General features: G+C 39.0%; 1 protein-coding gene across 5 annotated transcripts in view; it reads left to right on the top strand.

Moving 5' to 3' along the window:
* The first annotated feature begins 929 nt into the window (after positions 1–929).
* PPP1R21 (protein phosphatase 1 regulatory subunit 21) overlaps positions 930–24,850 on the top strand; it is a 33,412-nt gene continuing 9,491 nt past the window's right edge. For 2 of the 5 annotated variants that reach the window (XR_012628290.1, XM_074863944.1), the window contains exons 1-16: positions 930–1,053; positions 4,127–4,195; positions 4,599–4,745; positions 6,822–6,923; positions 7,595–7,759; positions 7,853–7,911; positions 10,247–10,341; positions 12,661–12,713; positions 14,875–15,024; positions 18,011–18,112; positions 18,188–18,276; positions 19,133–19,269; positions 20,269–20,361; positions 22,227–22,354; positions 22,735–22,887; positions 23,668–23,760. Coding sequence is in view for 4 of the 5 variants with exons in the window: in XM_074863944.1 (XP_074720045.1) it covers positions 994–1,053; positions 4,127–4,195; positions 4,599–4,745; positions 6,822–6,923; positions 7,595–7,759; positions 7,853–7,911; positions 10,247–10,341; positions 12,661–12,713; positions 14,875–15,024; positions 18,011–18,112; positions 18,188–18,276; positions 19,133–19,269; positions 20,269–20,361; positions 22,227–22,354; positions 22,735–22,887; positions 23,668–23,760 (1,695 nt within the window). In the remaining variant the exon portion in view is untranslated. The other 3 variants (XM_074863945.1, XM_074863946.1, XM_074863947.1) reach the window with 3 other exon arrangements.

Consider the following 24,850-nt stretch of genomic DNA (forward strand, 5'->3'; position numbering starts at 1 on the left):
TGCACTACAGTGATACACCATTTATCCATGTCCCACTTCATTAGGCTAGAACGGCACTTAGGGTTGAACAGAGTAGGAAGACCCAAGTGCTGGCATCGACTAATCCCATCCCTGCCACTCACTTGTTGCAAACCATTAGAAATTACTTAACTGCCTTTTGATTCCTTTCTTCACCTATGGATCTGCAAAAAATGTATTTGCCTCAGTTTCTGTGGGTGTTGCGTGTGTTAGACAACAGCTGTAGTGCACTCTGAAGGAGGAGCGCACGACGCTCAGCGCCGCAAGCCGCCTTCCCTCGCAGGCAGGTAACAGCCCCCACGCCTGGCCCTCACCCCGGCACCACAGCCCAGGCGCAGGCTCGGCCGGGAGCCGCCTGAGGAGCAGGCCCTCCGGTAGCCACCGCTGCCTCTGCCTCTGCGGCCCGGGCTGGCCGCCCCCCGCCGCCGCTGCGCGCCCCGCTGCCGCAGGCCCGGGCCCGCGGCTCCCCCTAGCGACAGCCCTGCCTCGGCGGGGAGCCGCGGGACCGGCCCTGGCACTCGGCCCCGGCAGGCGACGGCGCCGGGGCCGGGGCACCACCCGCCGCTGCCCGCGTCGCGACCCGCGACATGACGCCGACACGATATCCCCCCTCCCCTCCCCGGGCAGACGATGCTCCTGCGCGCGGCCGATGTACTTTGGGCGGGGTGAGGCCCCGTAGCCTCAAGGCCGCGCAGGGCCTGGCGCCTGTTACTATGACAACAGAGGCGGCCATGATCGCCTCGCTGGTGTCACGTGGTCCGGCCGGCCCGCCCCCCTCCGTTGCGGCCCCGCCCTCCTCCGTGCCGCCATCTTGGAAGTTGCGTCAAGATGGTGGCGCCGGCGACTTAAGCTCCGCCCCCTCCCTCGGCAGGGGGCGGGGTGGTGACGTCATCGCGTTCCCACCGCCTGAACCCGGAAGTGCGTCTTCCCTTAGCGGGCGTGCGGCGCGGTTAGCGCCGAGCCGGTGGCGGGGAGATGGCGGCCGCCGCGGAGCTGCAGGGGAAGTACCAGAAGCTGGCTCAGGAGTACTCCAAGGTATCAGGCGCCAGAGCCCCTGCTCGATGCTCCGCGAGCGGCGGCTGCCGCTCCCCTGCCGGTGCCGCCCCCCTCCAGCCGCTCCCTGCGCGGGGGCTGCCGGCCCTTACGCGCCTCTCTGAGGGGAGGGTGTCTTCCCTCCCCGCTCGGCCCGCGGGGCTGCCGGTGCCTTCGCTGAGCTTTCCGTGCCCGGGGGAGCCGGCTGCTCTGCCCCGGTGCCGCCGTGGGGCGGCGGGGCCCTGAGCTCTCCCGCCCGGCTTGGCTGCCTTCGGCTGAGCTCCAGCCGGAGCGGGGGGCTGGTCAGGACTGAAACGCCGGTTTTTGCGGCAGCCTAAAGTGTTCGGGGCCCAAAGGTTGGCTCTTATTGAGGATGAGATGAAGGCAAACTTGGGCAGGCATAGGGTGCGAGTTTGCGGGTGCTGAGGGAATACAGTACTGCTGAGCCCTGGCTGGGTGAGCCGGTGTCAGGAGCAAAGTGGCCTTGTCTGCAAAAGCATCCAGTAGGACAAATAATGGGTTCAGCTACGCCAGGGAAGTGAAACTAGCAGTGCTCTCTCCCTTGCTTCTCCACTTTCCAGTCAGGCATGAGGCTTAGTTATCTTTTTGGGTGTGACTATTGGTTGAGGCCTTGGTCTTGTATCTTACCCACAGGCTCTGAGTTTGCTTTGACTGGTGAGTGTGGGAGTTCACTAGTGGTAGTAGTGCCTGCAGTGGTGTTGCAGTGTCTTGGAAGTGAGGACACTCGACTCCACGCTTGCCTCATGTCTGTTTCCATTCTTCTGCAGCTGCCCTAGGTGACTTTGCTTCCTGTTTCTGGTACTGCTTAACAGAGTATGTAAAGACTTCTGTCCCATAGTGGAGAATGCCTTTCCTTTCCAAGGTGCTTGAGATGATTTATTAAATGGTGGAGTCTTGCTTAATACAGAATTCTTCATTCTTGTTTCTTCACTAAAAGGAAGAGGAGACCGTTGGTCTTGAATGGCATAGTTCTTCAGTGGTCTTGGGAAAGAAAGCCAGCACTTTGTGTAGCCCAGCATCAGAGTGGCACAAGGCATTTGACTGTATTTACACCTTTTCCTAGATTACAGAATGATGCATCTTTAAACACTATTCTTCGTGGAACAGCTGTAAGAAAACCTATATCTAAATTGTTCACAAACACATTTTTTTTTTTAATACTTCCACAAAATCATTTTAAGAAAACTGAATTCACTTTGAAACTTTATAGGTCACAGAGTTCATATTTCTTGTTGCTTTCTACAGTGGCTCTGCTGTACCTTGGAGATTAAAAATGGCTCAGGATAAGGTGTTTGAGGGACTTCACTGCTTGGTTCCTGAATGAAACTTTGAAATGTGGACTTTCAGCTATAGTTTCTGGAAGTTCCAGCTGCTGGATCCTCTTTCTTTTAGTATCATGGTGTCCAAAAGCTTTCTTTTAACTTCATCTTGCAACCTTCAGCCTGTGATGTTTCATTGGTACTTTGTGGGAAGTATTTTTTGGTTTCATCCCACTTCTTGTGCAACAACTCCAGGGCATTGTGGGATCCCCTTTGCAGATAACTCTCCTTTTTGTGTAAATGGGCAGTTGTTTAGTTGGCTGCTTATTGTGTGCAGGTGGAAATGGAGGGTAGCCCTGGGAAGCTGTTTGCCTGTTCACTTACTTGTGTTGTGGAAGCCAAGGAGAGAGGTAGACAAGAGCTTAACAGACCCAAGGAGTGCCAAGGGAAGTACCTGCCAAAGGATTGCTTTCCCTCTTAGTTCACGGAGCAGTCCAGAAGAAGGATGCGTGTTTTCAGAGTCTCCTTCCCCTTGAGTTGCAGCTTCTGGCTCTCACACAACCCTGATGGTAGTAGTAGTCAAAAGGCTTTTTCAACTTGTGACAGCCTTTGGTGGATCACACTTCAGTTTGGGTATCTCAGTGCAGCATGATTGAGCTTGTTCATTCACTGCACCTGATGTGTTCCTACATTAGTAGCTGTGGCAGAAAAAAGGCATAGAAAACTACTGCACTGCTTTTTCTTCCTAGGGAAACCCTGTGCTTGGAAGTCTTTCTGTGTTGCTCTTGCAAGTTTCTTTTGCCTTTGTGATGCATGAGCAGCACAGTGGGAATACTGCAGGGCAAAAGCCTGTGCTTAGCAATGTCAACTGACTTCTGACCTTTCAAATATATTCAGTCATCAGACTGAAAAGGTTAGCCATTGCTGTTTTACATTGAATCTTGCCTTCTATGCATCTGCCAGAGGTATTCCCAAAAACTGTGCAAACCCTTTTAATTTATATCTGCAACAGCTGGACTCAAACATATCAAATGAATACAAACTGCCATTGAAGAAACCAGGATTCAAGCAGTTATCAAGGAATGGGAAGATGGAACTGTCGGTATCCTCATTGCTGCAGGGTAGAGGTACTCTGTGAAGTGACTGGGAAATAGATTTCTTAAGTATCACTTTTCACCGCAGTGAATTTAGCTCAGATTTGTGAACTATATAAGTAAGTCTTGGAGGGCTTTTTTTTCCGATGCTTTTTATGCATTTTCCTGAAGTATTTCTCAAGCTGTTCTCTCTGGATCATCTGCTACTACCAGTAATAAGCATTTTTGCATTAGCGTGTAGTTAAACTCTTCCTGAATTGATAGGGATTTTGCCTTTATTGTGAGCCCTGTTTATGTTCCAGAATGAGTCATGAACAGTTTTGGGGAGAAGAGGGGAGAGGCACTGAATATGAGCAAGAACTTTATTAGGCAAGGAAGAAGTTGCAACTTTTCCATACTTCTTCACTGTTCTTCAAACCTTAACTATATCCAAGTAACTAATCTTCCAAGATATTTATTGAGTAAGAATCATGTTCTATTTGACCAAATGGTACAGTGACTTCTTGTTTCTTGGCCATTCAGGTTATGAATTGGATACTTTTTTCAACCTGATATCACTCCTATCTACCTGAACAGAATACTTTAAAAAGCATGCACATCTGGTGCTCTCATGAGAGAATATGATGCTTTATGCACATTCTAATGAATGGCTTTTATTTATTCCTCTGTCTTGCATAGTTACTGGCATCTCTTATCTTTCAGCTTCGAGCTCAGAACCAAGTGCTGAAAAAAGGGGTTGTAGATGAGCAAGCAAACTCTGCTTCTCTGAAGGTAATCTCTAAAAACTTTTGTGTCAGATGTATTAAGCTTGTGAAAAAATAGGTAAATGAGAATACTTTTACTCAAAGTATTGTGATTAAAAGAGTAAAGAAGGAATTTCTGTTCTGCAACTAATCTTCATTGTTCTTTGTAGGTGCTGACTTTAAAAGTGGAAGGTTGCTTCTTGATGGTTAAATTATAGGATGAAGTACCTACTTGAGTGTGATCTGTGGCAGTTCAAGGAAGTGAATGCTGTTTTTTGGTTTAAAAGCAATACTTTTAGTCTCTTCAGTCATGAAATAGTGAAGAAAGCAATTCTTTAACACGTTCTCTTTTTTTAATGTGATACTTCTTACTAAAAACATGTGTGAAAGTAAATGTGAAAGTTTTAAAATTAAACTTTTTGGTCATTCAGGAGCAACTGAAGATGAAGGATCAATCGCTGAGAAAACTGCAACAAGAAATGGACAGCTTGACCTTTCGAAATCAGCAACTTGCCAAGCGGGTGGAGTTACTTCAAGATGAACTTGCGTTAAGTGAAGCTAAGGGCAAGAAGAATAAGGTATGTGCTAAAGGCAAAAACCTTGCTTAGCAGATGTCTGCTCCTCACCTGTCAATGTCTTACCCTGATTTCTAGCAGTAGTTGCCTTGTGTCAAGAGTTGAGCTCAATATTTTTGTCAGAACTTGTGTTATTAACTGATGTTAGTGAAAATAACCACTAAGGTATTGATTCATATAATACATGTGGAGTAGTTCTGTACTCTTCTAGTGCATCAGCTAACTGATACTGAATTGCCATCTCCTTTTCCAGGTATTTAGGAAGTGTTCAAACAGCTGGGAAAGATCTTGGAGCTCTGTGATTAATCTACTGCTATGATGAAAACTGATCACCCCTCATTTCCTATCCCCACCTCCTTGATTTGTAATTTTGATGTCAATGGTTAACTCTTCAGCCTATGATTGTAGCTTTTCTAGTCAGCTCTTGTGTGAATCTTGTCAGATACTTTGAAATCTAAATTTTTAGCTAGTATTCTGTATGTTATTTCAAAGTGACAGTATAATTCAGTACTGAGATCTTTCTCTGCCAAAATGCGTGCTGATTAAACCTGGTTATACCATGTTTAGTCTAAGATCAGCCATGTCTTCTGTACATAACGTCAGAATTCCAGGGGTGGTGTGACTGGACTTAAATAATTGTCAAGCATCCTTTGCTACCTTCCTCTTACCAGGAAACCCCTTTTAATTACTATAATCTTTTCTTTTTGGTTAGCTCCCAAAATGCTGTAGCAATGAAGACTGACATTAAAGAAATCATTCAACTGACTAGTAATATGATTATCTTCCTTTTTTCTGAAGCTCTCATGCATTTTTTTGCTATCCAGTTCCTTGATAAGCATAGTACCTCTGACTTACATTATTCAGACACTGTAGTAGATTGTTCTCCAAAATGCATCTTGACCCTTCTGTTATTTTATTTCATTTTATGTAACTTATCACTTCCCTAGGCATGTTTCCAAACTTTGAAGGACCTCAGCCTGGCTTGAGTAGCTTTGCAAACCATTGCCACTGACTTTCTTTCCTGTTCAGCTGTCAGAATGCACAATTCTGTATTTCTTTCTTAAAAAGTGTTTGTACTACCTTTTAAATATGTTCCCTTTAGTTTTACCTGTCGGGCCTCACTGAGTACGTACATTATATTGAACACACTCCCAGTATATTCCATACCACCCTTACTTCAGAGACTTGCTGTTGGGAGACCACGTAAATCACATCTGAAGCTATTTAGATTAAGATTCAGATAGATGATCTATGTCAGACTGCAGTCCTTGTAGAAGGAAGAGAACATATGCCCATGTCTCGGGTGTTGTAGATCGTAGGCTGATATCAAATGCAGAGGTGGCTTAGCTGTCCTAGCTGTTCCAAGCACTTGAAGTTTAGCGTTAAGTTTGAATGTGAACAGTCTCCCTTTCATTTGGTGGTGGTACTACCTTTGTTCAGCAGAGAAGTAGTATGGGATTCACTAGTGGTGCATGAACCTTTTGGATGAAATGGGTGAAAAATGAGGAAACAGTTGGCAGAGTTGCCTGAATTCTTAGGGTAGTTGGCAGACAGCGAAGACCCTGTGTTTCCAGTGCCACCTTGTGCTACAGCCTGCCGTGGGGTAGTCTGCTTTCAGTGATTATTCCTGGTCCTTGCTGAGACCAGACCAGCTTACACGTGGACACTTAGTGGGGGCAGATGTGCCTTACACACAGCTACCAAACCTAATAAGCCCATGTCTGTAGGGTTTCGTATTACTGACTGCATGGAATCATGCAAGATTCAAATGGGTACCTGCCCATACAAGCAGTTTTGTGTGTGTGAATGTGATGCCTGAGTAGAGGCTTTCCTGAGTCCTTATTGAGTTAGCATGCTACCACTATACAGTAACAATGGTGTGAAGGAGAAAGTGCTGCTTTTAGGCTCATGCTGTGTGCAATATGCATACCTTTTGATGTATTAGTCAATGTAAGTAACGTATATACTCATGTGCCTCTATTGGGAATTAGCAATGGGAAGAGTTTTCATATACTTAGGGATGGACTTTGGGATACCCCCAGAGACTTGGAGGTAGTGAATGCATTTTCTTTCTTTTAGAAAAGTGCAGAATCCTCATCTCAGTTGAGTCAAGAGCAGAAAAGTGTCTTCAATGAAGATCTTCAGAAGAAAATAGAAGAGAATGAACGACTACATATACTTGTGAGTGAAACTTTTTTATCCTTCTTAGTTCAGAAAACTGGTCACATGACCGAAGATAAAATAAAATGCCATCTGAAAACTAGTGGGTATAGAAGCTTAATTGTATGCAAAACAGTAGATTAGATTGCATAGCTTGTTTACAAAGATGTTCACTGGGCAAATGGAAACGTATTTTGACTTAAGATTCTTAAGACAGTATGTGGAATAACTCAGTATGTGTTTTCTCATTTAGATTTTTAACTTTTGGTGACACTTAGCTACTTTACTGAAAATAGCCATATAGTTGGTACTGGGTGGAAACTTCTTTTTAGTTCACTAACTGTTTCAGAATTGCCTTAAAGCTTAAAATACTTTCTGCCAGTTGCTGTAATTAAGTCAGGAATTACTTTACTGAAATAGAATGCATTTCACTTTGGTTTAGAAAACTCCAGAAGGACCTTATGGTTCAACTTTAATTTTTCAGGTGTCTACTGTTAATTGGCAATATATTTAAGGAATGCTTGCTACTACAAAGCGTTAATAAATACAGAGTATTCCTGAATCTTTTCTCTGTAAATATCATCATAACAAGTACTACTTCTCAGACAAATAGAAATGTTATTAACCTGGACTGGCTAATTAAATTGGTGTAAAATTAAGCTTTCATATGAGCTCTGCATTTCTTCTTTTAGTTCTTTGAAGCAGATGAGCAGCACAAACGTTTAGAAGCGGAGCTGAGAACTAGACTTGAGGTTTTAGAAACTGATGCTGCGCAGCATCAAGCTGTGGTGGACAGTTTAACAAGGAAATACACGGATACCGTGGAAAAACTGCAGAATGATAAAGCGAAATTAGAAGTAAGGAGTTTTACTTGCAAGTTTGAAAAGTTTTGAAATGAAATGTCTTGCTGTGTCAGTACTTACATTGTGAGATTATCTTCTTGCATAAAGATCAAGTCTCAGACACTAGAAAGAGAAGCTAAGGACTGTAGGCTTCGAACTGAAGAATGGTAAGTGTTTTTATTTAATATAATGAAAAATTGATTTAACTGCTGTAAAAGATTAACTGGAATATTTTTAGAAAATAATACCTTTTTAAAAAAAAAACCTGATAAAACTCAAAATACTGGTCAATAGCACATTAACATCAAGACTATGTGGGTCAGACCCCTTTTCCTTCTGCTGAGTATATAACTAGAAAGTCCCACAGATTCAACTTTCAGTAAGAACAGTTTTGTCTCCAAGCTATTTTAAGTAGTTGTGAAGTTGATGAAAGCTTGAAGAATTTATTTGTAATGGAATGTTATAAAAAGAAAAGAAACTACTGAACTTATGTGAAACAAAGTTGTATGAGTTTTTACAAACTGCTTCTAAAAACAAAGCTTGAGCAAGGCATGCTGAGACAACTGACTGAAAAGAATTTCAAAAATCCCCCTCCACCCCAAAAGCTTCTTGAACAATCACTTTTGCTTCAAGTATAACACTCAGCTAGAATATTTGAAAGTTTGTTGAAGGGTTGTATTGATAGTTTTGAAATACCTTCATTGTCTTGAAGACAACTTGTAGAAAATGGGAAGAAGTTGAGGACTGTGGGTCAAATCAAATTAGGGTGCACTTCTCTGAAGTTGATTATTCAGGTGCATTTTTTTAAAGATATATATGCAGTGTAGATCTTTAATGTAATGGATAAATTGCATAGTGAATGATAAGATAAAGAGTTCCTTCTTTCAGATGGTAACCTTGAAGTATGTATTTTAATTATTTTCAGAGATGCAGGTACTTGTATTCCAATAACTCCTCTAATACAGGCCAGGATTTCATGAAGAATGACTTGCAAAGGAGGATGAAAGCTGTTTTGCTGCTGTTTGCTTTTCTGTGGTGTTTGAAAAACAGTGTAGTCTTCAGTTCAGAGCTTGTCTGTCATGTTCTAGGTTGGCTGGGTAATTAATGTCATTGTAAGAAATTGTCCCTACTATTTAAGAAGGGAGGCTTTTTAAAAATAATAAAGCCTAACACTTCTTTATTTTCAACACTGAAATCAGCATCTAATGAACACATGACAGAAGATGCCTTTGAGAGTACTGCTTTTCTGTTTTCCCCATTCTTTCAGGGGAAGGGATCCATTTGCCTCTGACACCCATGGTTTATTCAGGAAAGCCAGGGAATATGAGACTTGTGCCTTGAAAATTAAAGGGCAGAATGTAAAACAAAACATATCAAACTACTTGTTTGCCATTCCTCTGTAGTACAAAAAGGAAACATCTGTACTTTCGCAGTTTGTCTTTGAGTTTATTTTCTATCGTGCCCAGTGCTACTGTGGTTCGTGCTGTATAGTTTCTGTGAAATTTTGGAGCTACTTTTCAAGAAAAATGTTTGTTAATGTGCATGAGCTATTATTGGCTGGTTTCTTCATATCTTACTTGTCCTTGTCTATTTTGAATTCTTTTTCCTTGTTAGTCTTGATAGACTTCCACCTATCAAATGTTTTTGTAAAAAAGGAAAAAACTGTCATTTTTTGATACCTCCCCCCCCCCCCCCCCCCTCAAGTATATGTGCAGGAGTTCTAGATGTCAAACGGGAAGCAAAACAGTGAAGAATTTGGGGGCCTAAGTTGGGTAAGGTGTGGAATTTGGTCTGAATCAATATGCAGTAATCTTTGACATATGTAGATAATGCTGGAATATGTTACTGTTCATCTCAAGAATCTATACTAATGATATTAGTAATCCTAATATCTTAAGTTCACATCTATATACACAATCAAATGTCAGTGAAGCAGATCTAGAGAAAAATCATTTGAGAATGCATCAGAAACATAATTGCCAAGTCTTGTGGGAATGGGCCGTATCATAGCAGTGATTAAATATTGGACTTTGAAAAGCTTGTGAGGTATTTCTAATAGTGATGTGACGTAGTTAACTGAATTATCAACAACTCACTAATTGCATGTTAGTAACTAATTTAAAGGTCCTTTTGCATTTCCATTCAAATTCCAATAGAATACTTTCCTATAGCTTAATACAATAATTGTGGAATTGGAAAATAATGTAAAGGTTAACTCTGAAATAAGGTAAGCTTCTCAAGAATGGAATTTAGGATTTACAACAATTTATTGCAGCTTTCACTGCATTTGTTAGGGATTAAAATACAGTGTCATATATCAAATCTGACATAAAGGAAGAAAAATGATTCCTACTGTCTTATTTATATTTAACCTCTTGAAAGAGACAGATTCCTGTACACTCAGGGGATGCTTATGGTGAGCTATGGTATTGGTGATACAGAATAAATCTTAAAGGTTTACAATGTGCATGTGTGGTTTTTCGTTTCTCTTCTGTTATTTAGCCAGCAACAGTTAAAGAATCTTCAAGCAGCTTTGGGCAGTAGACTGGAAGAATCTCTATGCATAATCAATGAGAAAGTACCTTTTAATGACACAAGTACGTATTGCCTTGGTCTGGGTTTCTTGTTTAATTTTGGGTGTCCATCTGGAGGAAGTACTCTTTATGAATTAAAATGTATCAGCTGTAAGAAGTGTTGGACATCTGAACGGACACTTGGAAGTAATAGTAATAAGTGTTCCTAATACTCACCATAATCTTTAGTGATCTTAAAATAGCAAGTTTTTATATTTATATGTATCTAATGAAAATTAAAAATTTTGAAGGCTTTTGAGTAATTTGCCACTTGTCTTGCTTAGTGTTGACAGAATATTGTAAAAGATGAAGGAACACTGTCAATTTACTGTTTTTTCCACAAAGATTTCTTTAGTTATCTCAGAGTATTATTTTTGGTAGGGTATATTCAAGAGTTACAGTAAGTGAAAATGGGACAAACCAGTGGCTGCGGAGCAGTTGACTTAATGAGGCATTGCATCAGTAATTGTCTAGACTTAGTGAGAAGTCTGTCAGCATGTCTCACGTCTGATCAGAGAACACCCAGACTAATTCTTACCTGTGGTTTGTCTCAAACTTGTTCATCTTTTCAGGGAAAAAAACCCTTTAAATTTGGAGACTGTTACCTGAAGCAATCTTTTTTTTTTTTTTCCTGCTTTCTTTCCAACTGCTCTTAGATAAACTGAAGTGCAGAGGATACCATGAAGTTAGGAGTACTCAGCCTTTGCATTGTCTTGGTACAAGAATCAGTTAGTATGTGCCAGATCAGTGCTGTGTACTGGGTGCTTTTGTGAATAGCTGGAACACAAGGTTGTACTTGGGCAGGCAGCAGTCTCTACTCTTCTGGCAGTGAGACTAGGAGGACCGGGAATAGCGAAAAAGCTGAAAGTAAGGGTGAAGGAGCGGAAAAGTGAAAACAGGCTGTTGAATTTCTGGTACATTTTATTGGTAGCTTCTGCATTTTTCATTCAGTTTAAAACTTGATGACAATGTTTTAAATAGCCTTAGGTTCTCTAAAAGCTGATCTGGTGGGGCGCTGCAGGGGCGAGCCTTCCAAGTTCTCCACTGGGTTGGCAATCCAGCAAGTCTTGGCTTAGAGACACTAGATCATCTTTTCTTTAGGAAATGTTGACTCTAATACAGCGTATTATGCTTAGATGTTGATGCCTTGAGTTGATACCCTCTTCCCTTCTTTCTCGGCATCTGCTGCCTATTTCTACTTCTCTGGTGATTTTTTTTTTTTACAGGTGGTTATCACTGTAGTGGAACTTTGATGCAAACAATTCGTTTATCCGTTCACTCGGCTGCCATAGCATAATGTTTTTACTTGGGTAGAAAACGCTGCAAATAGTGGACAGATCATTGGTGTCTCTCATTAGAAGAATGAGAGAAAGTCGGGAAATGTTTGTCTGCTGTGGATTCCAACTGTGTTGCTATAGGCTCTGTAGTTGGTTTTAAGTGTAACTAGCAGCTGGCATCAGTTTCAGTAACAATCAAGTGACTTGTTGACTGCTGAGCATGATTTTGGGAGTAGAAAAATAACAAAAAAAGTTTTCTGAAGCATTTACTTACCAGTAGGATTCAGTAATTTTGGACAGTGTTCTGAATGCAACTACCTCTTCTCATGTGTTAATTGTCAAATGTGAATGATACAAAAGGAATAAGAAGCTGTAAATTTCCTTTGTGTCCAGATTTTAAAGTGGTTATTATTCCATTTAATTGAGGATGGATATTATCCCTTTTACATCTATAAGACTTTGTAAGCTGTTGTCTAGGTACAAATATCCCTCTAACCTCTTTAAAAATTGTGCCTGGTTGTAATTGAATAATCATTCTAGTTGCTTTGTAACTGGAACAGATGGAGAATACATCTTACTCTAAATTATCAACAAATCAAGTACGTACAGGAGCTTTTTTAAAATGTGCAAACCATTCGACAGCCCCTGGAATGTAATTGGAATTTGAAGATCTTGAATTCTTTAAGGGTGGGTTTTTTTTTTTAAAAGATTTGCACCCTTGTTAGTGATGAATACTGTTTTTTTGGACAAGAGGATTCTGCTCTTACCTATAAAATTCAGGGGGTTCAGATGGTTAAATTTGACTTATAGTCTGAGGCAAGTATGGCAGTGCTTTCTCTCCACTGAGTCACAGTTAACGGTTCTTAAGTGAAGTTGTTTAGGCCTACTTTATTGAAGCCTTTTTAGTTAATATTTTAACTAATCTTTTTAGTTAATATTACTTACATGAACTGTAATAATACTGCCATTAAATTTTATATTTTAGAAAAAAAATCAGTATTTACCAATAAGTGTGTCTTAAAAAAAACCACAGTTAAGTGCATATAACTGAATTTTTGTCCTGTAGGATCTAATCGATACAATGCTCTGAATGTACCGTTACACAACAGAAGATACCAGGTAAGCACTTTTTGTGGTTTTGTGTGTAAAGATGCAACTTTCTGCACAGATACTGAATAAAACCAATCATTCTGGTGACTCAGAATGGCAGAAGATAGCCTATCTTTGTACTATTGTGATATTCCAAGGGAATGTCTGCCCACAGAGCCTTTGTGCTTTTCAAAAGGTAGTCTAATCTGTTCTTACATCGAGAAGTCAAGTTCACCTCACTTCATGAGAGTTAATCCATTGGCTACTGGCTGATGATTACTGTAGGCATTAACTCAGGCATGCCTTTCTAAAAAGAATGGCAAAAAGGTTTAATATTTGTCCCTTACTAAAGATACACAAAACATTCTCTTACTATGCCAACCTGCAGTAAGCTAGAACTTGGAACTTTTCATTTTTAAAGTTGGTTAAAACTACGTTAGTTTAGAGGTCTTAAGCTTTTTGTTGAAAAAAGTTAGTTTTGGTATCTTAAATTCATTTTTCCCTCAAACTGAGCTTCTTCACTCACATCACTTGAGCCCCAAAGAATGTTTGCATTTGGAAACTGTATGTTAGTGTGTATGCTAGAATACCATGCTAGTTAATATTACTTGTCACTAGTCACAAACCTTTTAAGGAATAAATCCTGTATCTTTGAGAACTCTGTGTGGTTCGCTTGTATTTTATGGGATACTTCTTGCCAAAACACCTCTCACTTGCAGCCATATCTCCCTTATTAAATATTATTTAAAAAAACCAAATCAGTTTCTGTTCGTATCTGTAATTGCATCAGTTTCCTTGGGAAAGTGGTTTACTCAGTATTCAAAAATGAGCATTCGTTTTCTGTGAATAGCTAAATATATTAAGGCTTTTTGCAGTAGTAAATCAGATACCTTGATGCAGTCAAAATTTTCCTGTTTTGCTACGACTGAGGATGGGCTCCACAGCACTCAGTGTTTCTTCTGTTTGCTTATATGATATGTCTCGAACTTTCAAGTTAATGCATTCAGGTGCCACTGTAGGAAGACTTCAAATAGCTGCTTTCTCCATTCTTCAGAAGTGCTTATAAAGAGACCTTGTTGCTAATATGTCTGCTGTGAGAACAGGTGACCTGCTGTCCAGTTTTGAGATGGAAGCAGCGTAAACCTGTTGCTGAGTTCTAAGAGAAATCTGACTAACTATGTGAAGAGTTTCTCCCTTTACTATTTTCTGCTAGCACTGTGTCAGCCAGCCTCATGCTTCAAGATCTGCAGTCTTGAAAATGTTCCAGGACAGATTTTTGACTGGCTTTGCCAGTGGAGGCAAAATGTTAGTGTATTAGCACTGGCTGCAGTGTAAAGGACAGCAAACCAGTAATGTTGTCTGTTTTCTTTCCTTGCATAGTTAATTAATGCAGTCATTATACTCAGATTGTGTATGTTAATTACTCACCACCATTCCTGACCCATAATCAAGATTTACTTGATTTAATACTCCATTGAAGCATTAGGAATGCATCTCTGAAGGATAAGTCATTCTTGGCTGAAATGTCACTTTAACCTTCTTTTCTCCTACATAAATCGCAACAGAGTGTAGTTTTCTTCTGTGTTGCCTTTGCTTTTTCAGAATGTTCTGTTTTGGGTTCATTTCTTGGGTACCTTCTTACTGCACTAAAGCCACAGAACAGCCTTATTCACAAACAGCAGCTCAGTTCTGTCCAGGTGGGAGAGTAAGAATTGAGTGATACTGGTTAGAGAAGCGAACACTTTTTATTCTGGGAGAAAACCTCATTGGTTTTTACTAATTAAAGTTAGGTTTCCTTACAACCAGATATTACAAATTTCTCACGATCACCACACTGAAAGAACTGAGCTGTTGTCAGCAATTAGTCTATTAGTCTTTAGAAATCTTAATTTCAAAGATGGTTTCTATAATTGTGCTATGCTCTTAACTGTTTGAGAAATGCAGCAGAGGCAAAGTATCACCTGTTGTATAAAATAAAAACGTACTTTGTCATCATAGAAAAACATGCCCTTCTGTGTGACAGTGTAGTTTATTTATAAACTAAAAATTAAAGATAACTGCTGCTATGTATTTTAAGCTGAACTAGTAACAAAGAAATCATTGATAGCAATTTTTTGTATCCAATCCTAGATTTTTTTCATATTTAAATAGGTACAAGTCAAATATAATAATTTTATAACTGTCTTTACAGCTGAAGTTGCGAGACCTTGCTGGCCAGGCGCTGGCTTTTGTTCAAGAACTTGTAACAGCTCTTTTGAACTTCCATACATACACTGAGCAGAAGGTACAGATCTTTCCCATTGATTCTGCAACAGATGCTATATCACCGTTAAATCAGAAGGTAACAGTTTTCAGCTACAAGTATAATCAATTACGTAGACTTTCATGAGTGAATAATTTTAGTCATGCAAATTACTGGAATGCTATGAGTGTGTTCCTGAGAGGCAGCCTCTCCAGCATAAGTCTTTTCTCTTGGGTGAATTCTCTGAATCTGGGTGAAGGTGTAGCTGCAGAGAATCCTTCTCCCCTGTGCTTCTGCCGTAAGAGCATTATAATAGTCAAATCAAGGCTCTTTTTTTTAAGTGCTAAATTAAAGTGCATTTGTCAAAAGTTCAGCTGACTGATTTTAAAATACACAAATATTGCACTGCTAAATAGATGCTTGACTTAGTTAATGCACTGGAGCATGGGAGATGTTGAGACAGAAGGTCTTGTATTTCAAGTGTTTAATGTGAAATAAAGTGGGTGCAAGCTAGGCTTATGAAGGAGAGAACTTGGACTTTGTTCCCTTGTCAAAAACCGGCTATTTGTATAAAGACCTTTCCTGTAAGCGTTCTGAAGTTTCAAGTTTGTAAAGCATGTTGAAATTATTAGAAACCTGACCTGTCTTTCTGTGCATCTCCATGGGAAGACTTTTCTGGGAGTGTCATTCAGAGCTGTTAAGCTGCATCTTTTGACTTTCTCTGCCATGAAGCATAGAAAGAACTTTGTGCACAAGGATTTGTGTGGGGATGCATATATGTGTGCTTTGGAATAAAACTAGTTTAACGTCAAAGTTGTTGACTTCGTAGTGCAAATGGACCTATGTGCATTTAAGTTGCTGGATGACAGCAACTGATTCAGACTATAATTTCAATTTAGTAGTTTGTAGGGCTCAGACTTAAGCTACCAGGATGGACGTGATTTGCGTTCATCAAATGGCTGCAATGCATGTAGTGACAATGTTAACTATCACAAAACTTTCCAGTTCTTGGGAAGACTTGCTCTGATCTCTTTGTAGGCAACAAATATGCTTGCGAAGGTGTCTGTTCACTAGAGGAATCCTGCTCTATTTACCTTCTCAGTTGTTTAGTCTGAGAACAACATTTTCTTGATCCTGCCATCAAACGTACTCAAAATGGTGTATCCTTCTTGTGAAAACTATGCGGTTTTGTCCTCTTCCAAATTCTTTGGGGCAGGAACTGTGTCTCCCTGTTTATGTGGCCCAGCGTGGTGATTGGATTCTGCAGGCACTACTGCAGTTTACATTAAGGGAATAAAATCAAGTTTCTTAGACATCACTTCTCATGCTTTTTTTTCTTAATGTCCTAGTTAATGCTTCTTTGTTGCCTTTCAGCAGAGAAGTGCTTTCACACAGCTGAAACATGCAACTTAATCAGAACTGTAATTTGATTCTCCTTTTCTGATAATTGACTCTGATTCAGTAGTTCAGGCTTTGTTTGTTTTCATAATTATGTCTCTTGTAGTCTGCCCCATTGTGTATTCATGACCTAATTGCCTCAGTGCAGGCTACCTCTCAGGGCTTTTGTCATGACTTTCCAGCGGTGAAGCGTCTTTTATCACTCACTGAAGCTGCTGTTGCTCCTGTATTTTTGATTAATTTATCTATTTGCTTGGCAAGTGTTCTCAGTGTGATCTTAGCTCCTCCACTTAGTGGTTCAAAAACCTCCCCTCAATGTGGTAGAGAAAATGAGACAAGTGTCAGGTAGTGGCTTAGCACACTTGCACTGATCTATTTTTCCCCAACTCCAGGTCTTGTCTGGCGCTTTCAAGCTATTTTCCCCACCAAACATTCAAAGTAGATGTGGACAATTCCCTTCCAGGTTCAAGTATTCCTTTTCTCTTTAAGTATTGGATTGCTGGGTTCTGCTGGGTCTTCAGCATCGTGCCAGATAACTCCAGTCCTCTCTCTTGCAACACAAGTCAGGAGCATTCTGCATGTGTTATTTCTTCCTCCTTAGATTTAGGAATTTTCCCTAATTCCATCCAGATTTCTGCATGCATGAATGAGAGCTTGGCATCTCTCTTTTCTTGTTAACACTGTGTTACTGCACTGTAATAATACAAGAAATCATTAAAATTTCTCGTACCCTATTTGCCTGGGGTCTTTAGCTACTATTGTGGTACAAATAATCAAAGGTGAAGGTATCTTTCCATGGGGTAAAATAAAAACCAAGATCACTTTTGACTACCTATGTCAGTCTGTGGAAGAAGCTTTTTGTAATGCCGTGGTATCAAAACTGAAAGCTGGTGGTACTGTTACTTTTTGATTGTGTGTAAGAGTAAACACCTTTGTTCTCAGGTATACTTTTTGAAGGCAATATTAGCCGTAGAGTATACATAAGCAATTTTTAGCAAAGTCAGGCAGTTCTGTGAGGCCAAAGTTTCGTAATTGCGCAAACCTGTCATAGTTCTTGAAAGTAAGAATTCTCACTTTGATTAGTTACTGCTCCATCCTTTGCATGGGCATAAGTATGCTTTGACCCATGTTGAAAACTGGACTGGATACAGATAAAGATTAAAATGTATCTCTTGCTCTCAGTTTTAACTCTTTAGTTGTTCAATACTTCACGCACCATAGCATAGCTGTGCAAATGTTTGTGCTGATGCACAGGATGAGGGCTGAGGCAAACAGCTGGGAGGAAGGTAGGCTAGTTTATTCTGGTGGCTTAATGATGCATGGATCTAGCCTTAATTTGATGGAGTTGAGCAAGGAATGCAAGAATGTTTAAACTTAAAAAGAAGGGTTTGGTGTGCTGTGCATGGCGGTTAAAATGAGATAGGGTGCTGTGGCAGAGCCCTAGATGGGTTTTTGCTTGGACTTCCGTTGTAGTCTTCACTATTTCTCACTTTCCCTCAAGGTGTGCGTGTTTGTGTCACGTAGCAGAGGTTGCTGTACATCACTTGACTGTTATATCTTCTTATTGACGTCCTGGGGACCGTTTAAGATGATGGGTGCTTTGCTAAAGTGGACTGTTCAATTGTTGACTTGAAACAGTTTGCAAGAGCCTTCAGCAAGCACCATTTTAAAATCTCTCTGTACTCAGTTCTCACAGTATCTTCATGAAAATGCTTCGTATGTTCGCCCTCTGGAGGAAGGAATGCTTCACTTGTTTGAGAGTATTACAGAAGATACTGTGACAGTCCTGGTAAGATTTCTATTTTTTAGTATCGAAAAAGATTTTTACAGAGCAAAAATATTTATATGTTGTTTTTCCTTCCAGGAAACAGCTGCGAAATTGAAGGCCTTCTCGGAACACTTAGCTTCCTACTTAAGCTTTTTAAGAAAGATTCTTCCTTATCAGTTAAAAAGGTACTTCTGATTTGATAGATCAAATTAAAGGGGCACTAAATGTCAGGTATGCAGCATTGTCAACACCTACAACTCAAATATTAAGTTAGCTCTTAAAGCGCTCTGGCTTAAAAGGTAGAACTTTTTTTTTTGCCTGCTGGTTTTTGAGCCTTTAGGATATGCATGTTTTTTTCAGCTGGGCATTAGAGCTAAACCCATGTATTTTAAAGCCTTTTTTTTCCCCCCCTCACAGATGAGACTTTAATAAAAACTGCACAGATTTTTAATGTCTCTTAATGTTATTCAATAGCATCGATACTATTCAGGTATGATACACTGAAACTGTTAATTTCTTGAGTCTGTCTGGAGATTGATTATCATGCAGTAAATATAGCAATGTAGTAAAACTTGGCCAGATGCACATTCATTCTGCAGTGAAAATCTTTGTTCCTGAGTGGGTCGAAGGGAGGTGAATTATTAGTGCAAAGAACTGCTTAAAAAGAGGTTTTGGATTAAAGAAGAAAAAGCTTGGTTTATGCCTTCTCTATAGCTGTTCCGCTCCTTAGGAAGTGAAAGGTAAATTATGTGTAGTAGAGGAAAAAGTCTTTAAACTGATGCCATCAATTCCTTGCCATGAGTGTAAACCATTCCTGGCTTGTGACTGAAGCTCCTAAGAGTGGGGATAGTACATGCACACAGAAATTTTCATTTACTGCTAAGTTACTCTGATATGTTAACCTTTCTAAAATAAATTCCTAGTCTATTTTAGCTTTGGACTGAGGATGTAGCGAACACTAGGTATCTACTTCAAAACTCATGAACTTGCTTTTTAAGATAATTGCTCACTTTTTAAAAAAAATAATTCATATATTCCTAGTTTGGAAGAAGAGTGTGAGTCTTCTCTTTGCACAGCTGCTTTAAGAGCTAGAAATATGGAGCTACACAGAGACATGAAAAGATTCACTGCAGTCTTTGAGAAGCTACATACATATGTTAGTCTTCTTGCGTTACCAAGTAAGTGCCAGTTTTGGCTCGGTTGGTTACATTGTGCCTGGAAGATTCTAGTTTTTGTTTTTGGGTGGATATTGGGGGTTTTTTTGTTTGGTTTTTGTTTTGATTTTTTTAAACCATACACACAAACTGCCACCTCTATGATAGAGGAAAACAGGATTAATGCTAATCTTTAGGTAGTGTCTAAACTGTGGAGCAAGTGAGTTCTGCAGTATGCTCTGTCATACTAGACACTCCTTTATCCAGGCTGGGAGACCAAGTGTGCTTCTGAGTGTGCTGAGGAAGAATGTTTCCTTAATGCTCCACACTCTTCCTTCTGGATAGGCATGGGCATAGCGCAGGCCTGGAAATTACCAAGCAGTTGTATGTACCACATTTTAGATAGTCATAGTTAACTGTAGAGGAGAAGAAATGACTCTAGGTTTTTAGAATATGATTGACAGTATGGCTTTTGCCATCTCTTAATCATGAAATTGTTAATAAACTACATTTTACTACTAATTATCACTTCCAGCTCCTCCTATTCATAAGACTATTAAATACAACTCATACTAATGACTAAATAAAATCAAAATTTGTCTGTGTGTGTGGGGAAACTATCTCCAAATGCATACTTTAAGTAATAAGAGGAAACAGCTATTGTGTAGCTTCGGGTTATTTCAGTCTTCACTCTTTAGAAGGACCCAGATGGTCCTTCCTACAGCAGTGAGCATGTAAACCTTTCTGCATGCGTAATTGGTTTTTAAGACCAAAACAGTTGATATTTGTAAAATCTGAATGAAATTTAGGAAACTTGGAAGTCTTTTACCTGCCTACTCTGGCAAAATTTGGTATATATACATTTGATATTGGAGGGGAAACTGAAGTAAATGAATCTGTTTGATTCTTACACTCCATGCAAATGTTTCTAGTAGGTGGAAATTGGATTATTTTCAAAGCTAACTTTTAATTCATGGTAAAATCTTAGTGTTGTTTTTTTTCCTTTCTGTGTGGTGCTCTTAGGTACAAAACCAGAAGGTCTTCTTAGGACAAATTATGGCTTGGTGTTTACAAACATTGCTGCAACTCTTCATGGATTTCATGACACTTTAAAAGGTGAGAGTACAGGAATGTTGTTATGTTTCAGCTCTGCTTCTTTCTGTTTAACATAGCACATGTATTCTCTGTAACAGTGCTGAATGTGTAATATGTGATAAATCTGGTTTGTTTTGCCTTTACAAACTAAGGTAAGAGGCTAAACCTACTAACTACTTCTTTTGGACACGCATGCAGGTTTTTCACTCCTCCGTTCTGTTAGCTTTGTTATTCTAAGTTGCTGGAATATTTAATTGTGGCTCTCTAGATCTTCCTGAGCAGTATTGCTTTACTTTCTGAACTTCACTGCTCTAGTGGAACTAGCGTACAGAATGGAATGTACATATTTTCCCCTGCTTATGTACTGTTGACCTAGTACCTGCCTTCAAAGTGGAATTTTTCCTTACTATTTGATTACTATTTTTAACATGAATATATAACCAAAGCTTAAGAAGTCTGCATTATTTTTGAAACTTAACTTTCTCCTTGAAAATGAGTTACTTTCCTTTTATCAGGAGAATATGGATATGTTACATTTTCAGTGAAGTGATGTTCCCTTAAAACTCAGGGAGTTTTGCAACACTGTTTCTGTGTATCTTAGAATTTCTGTACCATGTAGCTGTTTCCAGGGAGAAAATAATCCGTATAGGTGAATTGTTTTAATACTAGTCAGCTGTTTAAACATTAAGCTTTTATAATTTTAAGCAAAATTGGGTTTTTTGTTTCTTTTAGTGATAACATCAATAGCATGGTCCCATTTTGCAGAGTCCTTGTTTTAAAAAAAGAAAGATTGTATTAGAGATTGTATCTCAAACAAAATAAGACACTAAACCAAGAGTTTTCTAGCTCTTAAATAGATGAGTTTATTGATAAATACTTTCTACCTCTTAATGTAGTTACTATAATGTAAAATCAGCCTGATTTATACTTTAACAAAGGAAATAAAGAAAATTAAGTAAAGCACTGAAGAAAACTGTCAGTAGAATTCATTAGCTAGCAACAGAAACGTTGTGCCTAACATCTCACACTCACAAACTCTAGAATGATTGATTTGTCACTTCTCCCCTCCTTCCCAACTCAAACTAATTTCCAACTGTTTAAGCTTGCTTCAAATTATAACTTATGGTGGTAATGACCTGGGATTTTTCCATTCTGTAGCAATAATACTGTATTGTAAAACAGGTGCAAAATGTTCCCTTGTCAAATAATTACTTATTTTTAATTAGGCCAGGTTGAGAATGTTTGTTCTTACATCATAAATACTTGAGTCTTTTTAAATTTTGGTGCTGTTGACATTAATTAGATTATTTAAGCTAAGATGTTTTTGTGAATGACTTTTTGAAAGTGTTCTGGTTTTGTTTTTTTTCCCTCTCTGAAGACTGTTCTGTTAGATTTGTCTGAAAGAATTTTAGCATGTAGGAAGTAGCATTCTAAACTTCTGGTAGCCTTTTAGATTTGCTCTGACAGAATTCAAATACTATTCCCTTAAGTCATACATGCTTAACACTTGGATATTGAACATGACTAAAAATTCTACTTTTAAGTGTTCTGACGAAAACTTATGGAAATGGAAAGTATATTTGTGAAATGAAGTGGTAGTTTAGTGTGAGCTTGTATCCCCTACATAGCTATGATTTTTGGGATACACAGTACTTAAATATACACCTTTATTCTGCCTTGTGTAACAGGCATAATGTCTATTCCTTGTGATCACAAACAGTTTTCCAAGGCAGTAAGCTGAAGAACTAAGAGTGTCTGGACTAAACTTTTATACAGCTTAGAGGGGAGAAGCATTCAAAGCTTGAGGTCATAAGCTGAATTTGAAAATGGTTGCTGAAATAGACAAAAATCATAATTTAACATAAATGTGTTTTTTCTTTTTCTAGATATTTCCAAGCACTACAGTCAGAAAGCTACTTTAGAACAAGATGTTCCAACTGCTACACAGAAACTCATAACTACAAATGACTGTATTTTATCCTCTGTTGTGGCTTTAACAAATGGAGTGGGCAAGGTAATGGATATTTTTGTTTCAGTATAATGCCCAAACTTGTGCAGGTGGTTTAAAAAAAAAAAAAGCACCCGCAAAAATCTTTGTTGATTAATTTGAAAAATCTATGTGTACCTCTGATATTAATAATCTGTAGTATCAGGTTTGTTCCAAGATATTTTCAGGCCACAAGTTAAAAAGAACTGGGTGATAAAAGTAGATACTATGAAGAGGATGCTTTGTGTTATGGTCTAAGTTATGTGGAAGACCCTGTAGCTTGTTTGAAATTCCTGTTGTGAAGTCCAATTTCAATAAATACTTGGCTTTCTCTTGAAAGAGGAATTGTTCTGGTGAATCTTTGTGGTCAACATAATTTGAAAAGTGACTTTTCTTGATGTGTCTAGATTGCCTCATTCTTTAGCAACAACTTGGATCACTTCACTACTTCATTGAGCTATGGCCCTAAAGGAGGAACAGAGTTCATCAGCCCTCTTTCAGCTGAGTGTATGCTGCAGTACAAGAAAAAGGCGGTCGCTTACATGAAGTCTTTGAAGAAGGTTTGTTCAGAAAATGTACTTGCACAGAGAAAGCACAGTTCGGTTGATAGCTGGTTATGCCAAAGAGAATGCAAACTAAGGATTTCAGTATTTGGAATGGATGAGAATCTCTGAGAATCTTTGGCTGAGGAAATGGAACCCTTAGAGCAATAATGCTGTTGAAAAATTTAGAGAGCATACTTGCCCTCACAGCTGAGGGTATGTGCCAATTCTACTGTTACCCATTTCCACAAATTATTTCTGTGCCAAGACTCCAAGGAGAAGAGGGTAGCTGCTCATTTAAATTTCCTCCCATATTCACCAGGAATATGGAGTGAATGGTATCATATTCTTATACTTGTGTTCACTGGAAGACAGTGGAGAGGAACAACAACAAAAATAGGAGCTGAAGAAGGTGTTCTGGAGAAAATGTACTGAACCAAAGAATTGAACACTGCCAGATCTCCCTGTTGTCTCCACTGAAATTAACAATTTAGTGATGCTGTGCTTAACAGTTGTTATTAAATCACTTCACTGTAATGTCTTTAAAATGGACTTTAAGATGCATTTGATCATTAATTAACACCTGGAGTTTTCTGAGCACTTTTTAATCAGGTGTTCATTTTGGAGTGCTGCTGGTTTTTGTGAGCTCAAAACATTTTTTTCTACTGGCTGGTAAACACTTGGAAGATGTTTTTCTTCCCTTTATTAAAGTAAGGATGGCAATAAGAAAATAAATGTATAATACATATTCTGATCTACTGTGAAACATGTTTTGAGATTTCTTTTATCCTTGTGCAGCCTTGTGCAGATTCAGTGCCTTATGAAGAGGCTTTAGCCAATCGCAGAGTTCTTCTGAGTTCCACAGAAAGTAGAGAAGGTCTTGCACAACAGGTATTCTGGTATAAATTTTACTAACATATAGTGTATTTTATAAAGGTAAAGTAGTATCAAATAGTCTCCATATATGTGAGTGTGGTTGTTTGTACATATTTATGCATATACTGAAGCTTAAAATTAGACTGTAGATGTCTTGTAGAGTTTTGAAAGTAAAACTTATCGTTGTCAGGCTAGTTTATCCAAGAGTTGTTCTTCTGTATGTGCAGAATGTACGTGTAGTTATGAAAGAAAGGATTATGCCATTGATGTCTTAATTTCTGAATATAAGAAGTCAGGCAGTCTTTAATTCAAATAAATGCAAAATGAAGACAAGAATAAGGCATACTGAACTATTAAGTGCCAATGTACTGTTTTGAGTGCTGCTTTTGAACTGTGCAGGATTCATTAACACTGGTTAAGAACAATGTTTTTTCAGTAAGCATCTATTAATTGATTATAGTTTATCATTCTTGCAGTGTGTGTGTATTTTTTTTTCTGGAGGGTGAGACAGAGGAAGGTTAAATGGTATCTAAAATGGTATCTCCTCATATAATGAGTCTGATTAATACTAAAACTTCTTTATTAGCTGGAGTGCTCTGACTGCTTGAGTCGTCATCATCAAACTTTTACAGTAGAAAAAGACTTCAGTGTTTTGTTTTGATTTGTTTGGGGTTTTTTGGTGGCCAATATTCAAAGTGTATTAATAGGTATGAGATGGATTTCAACAGAAATGTGTGGAGTGATATGATGTGAGCTGTTCCATAGTTGATTTCTTATCTGGACAAGTGAGTTCTTCTGTCTCTGTGAGGTGGGGCAGCTGAGAGGGGAGAGAATTGTTTGTCTTTCTAGCATAGAACAAGAAAATGCTAGTGCCAGGCACACATCTTTCATGTTTTCATAAAATTCTTCCCTGCTTTAATTTTTTTCACCTAATATGATGTTGTTGCTTCTATGAGCTGTACCTTTGTGATGCATGTTTCAGACTAATTAAATAACATGGTCATTTTTGATACGTGACCACAGTTAAGCATACAGCTCGAATCAGTAGTTGTTTACCTGCTGCATTATTCATTAGCTCACTTATGTAATGGTTTAAAATAATACT

This window comes from Strix uralensis, chromosome 3 (assembly GCF_047716275.1).
Source record: "Strix uralensis isolate ZFMK-TIS-50842 chromosome 3, bStrUra1, whole genome shotgun sequence".
In the NCBI taxonomy this organism is placed as follows: domain Eukaryota; kingdom Metazoa; phylum Chordata; class Aves; order Strigiformes; family Strigidae; genus Strix; species Strix uralensis.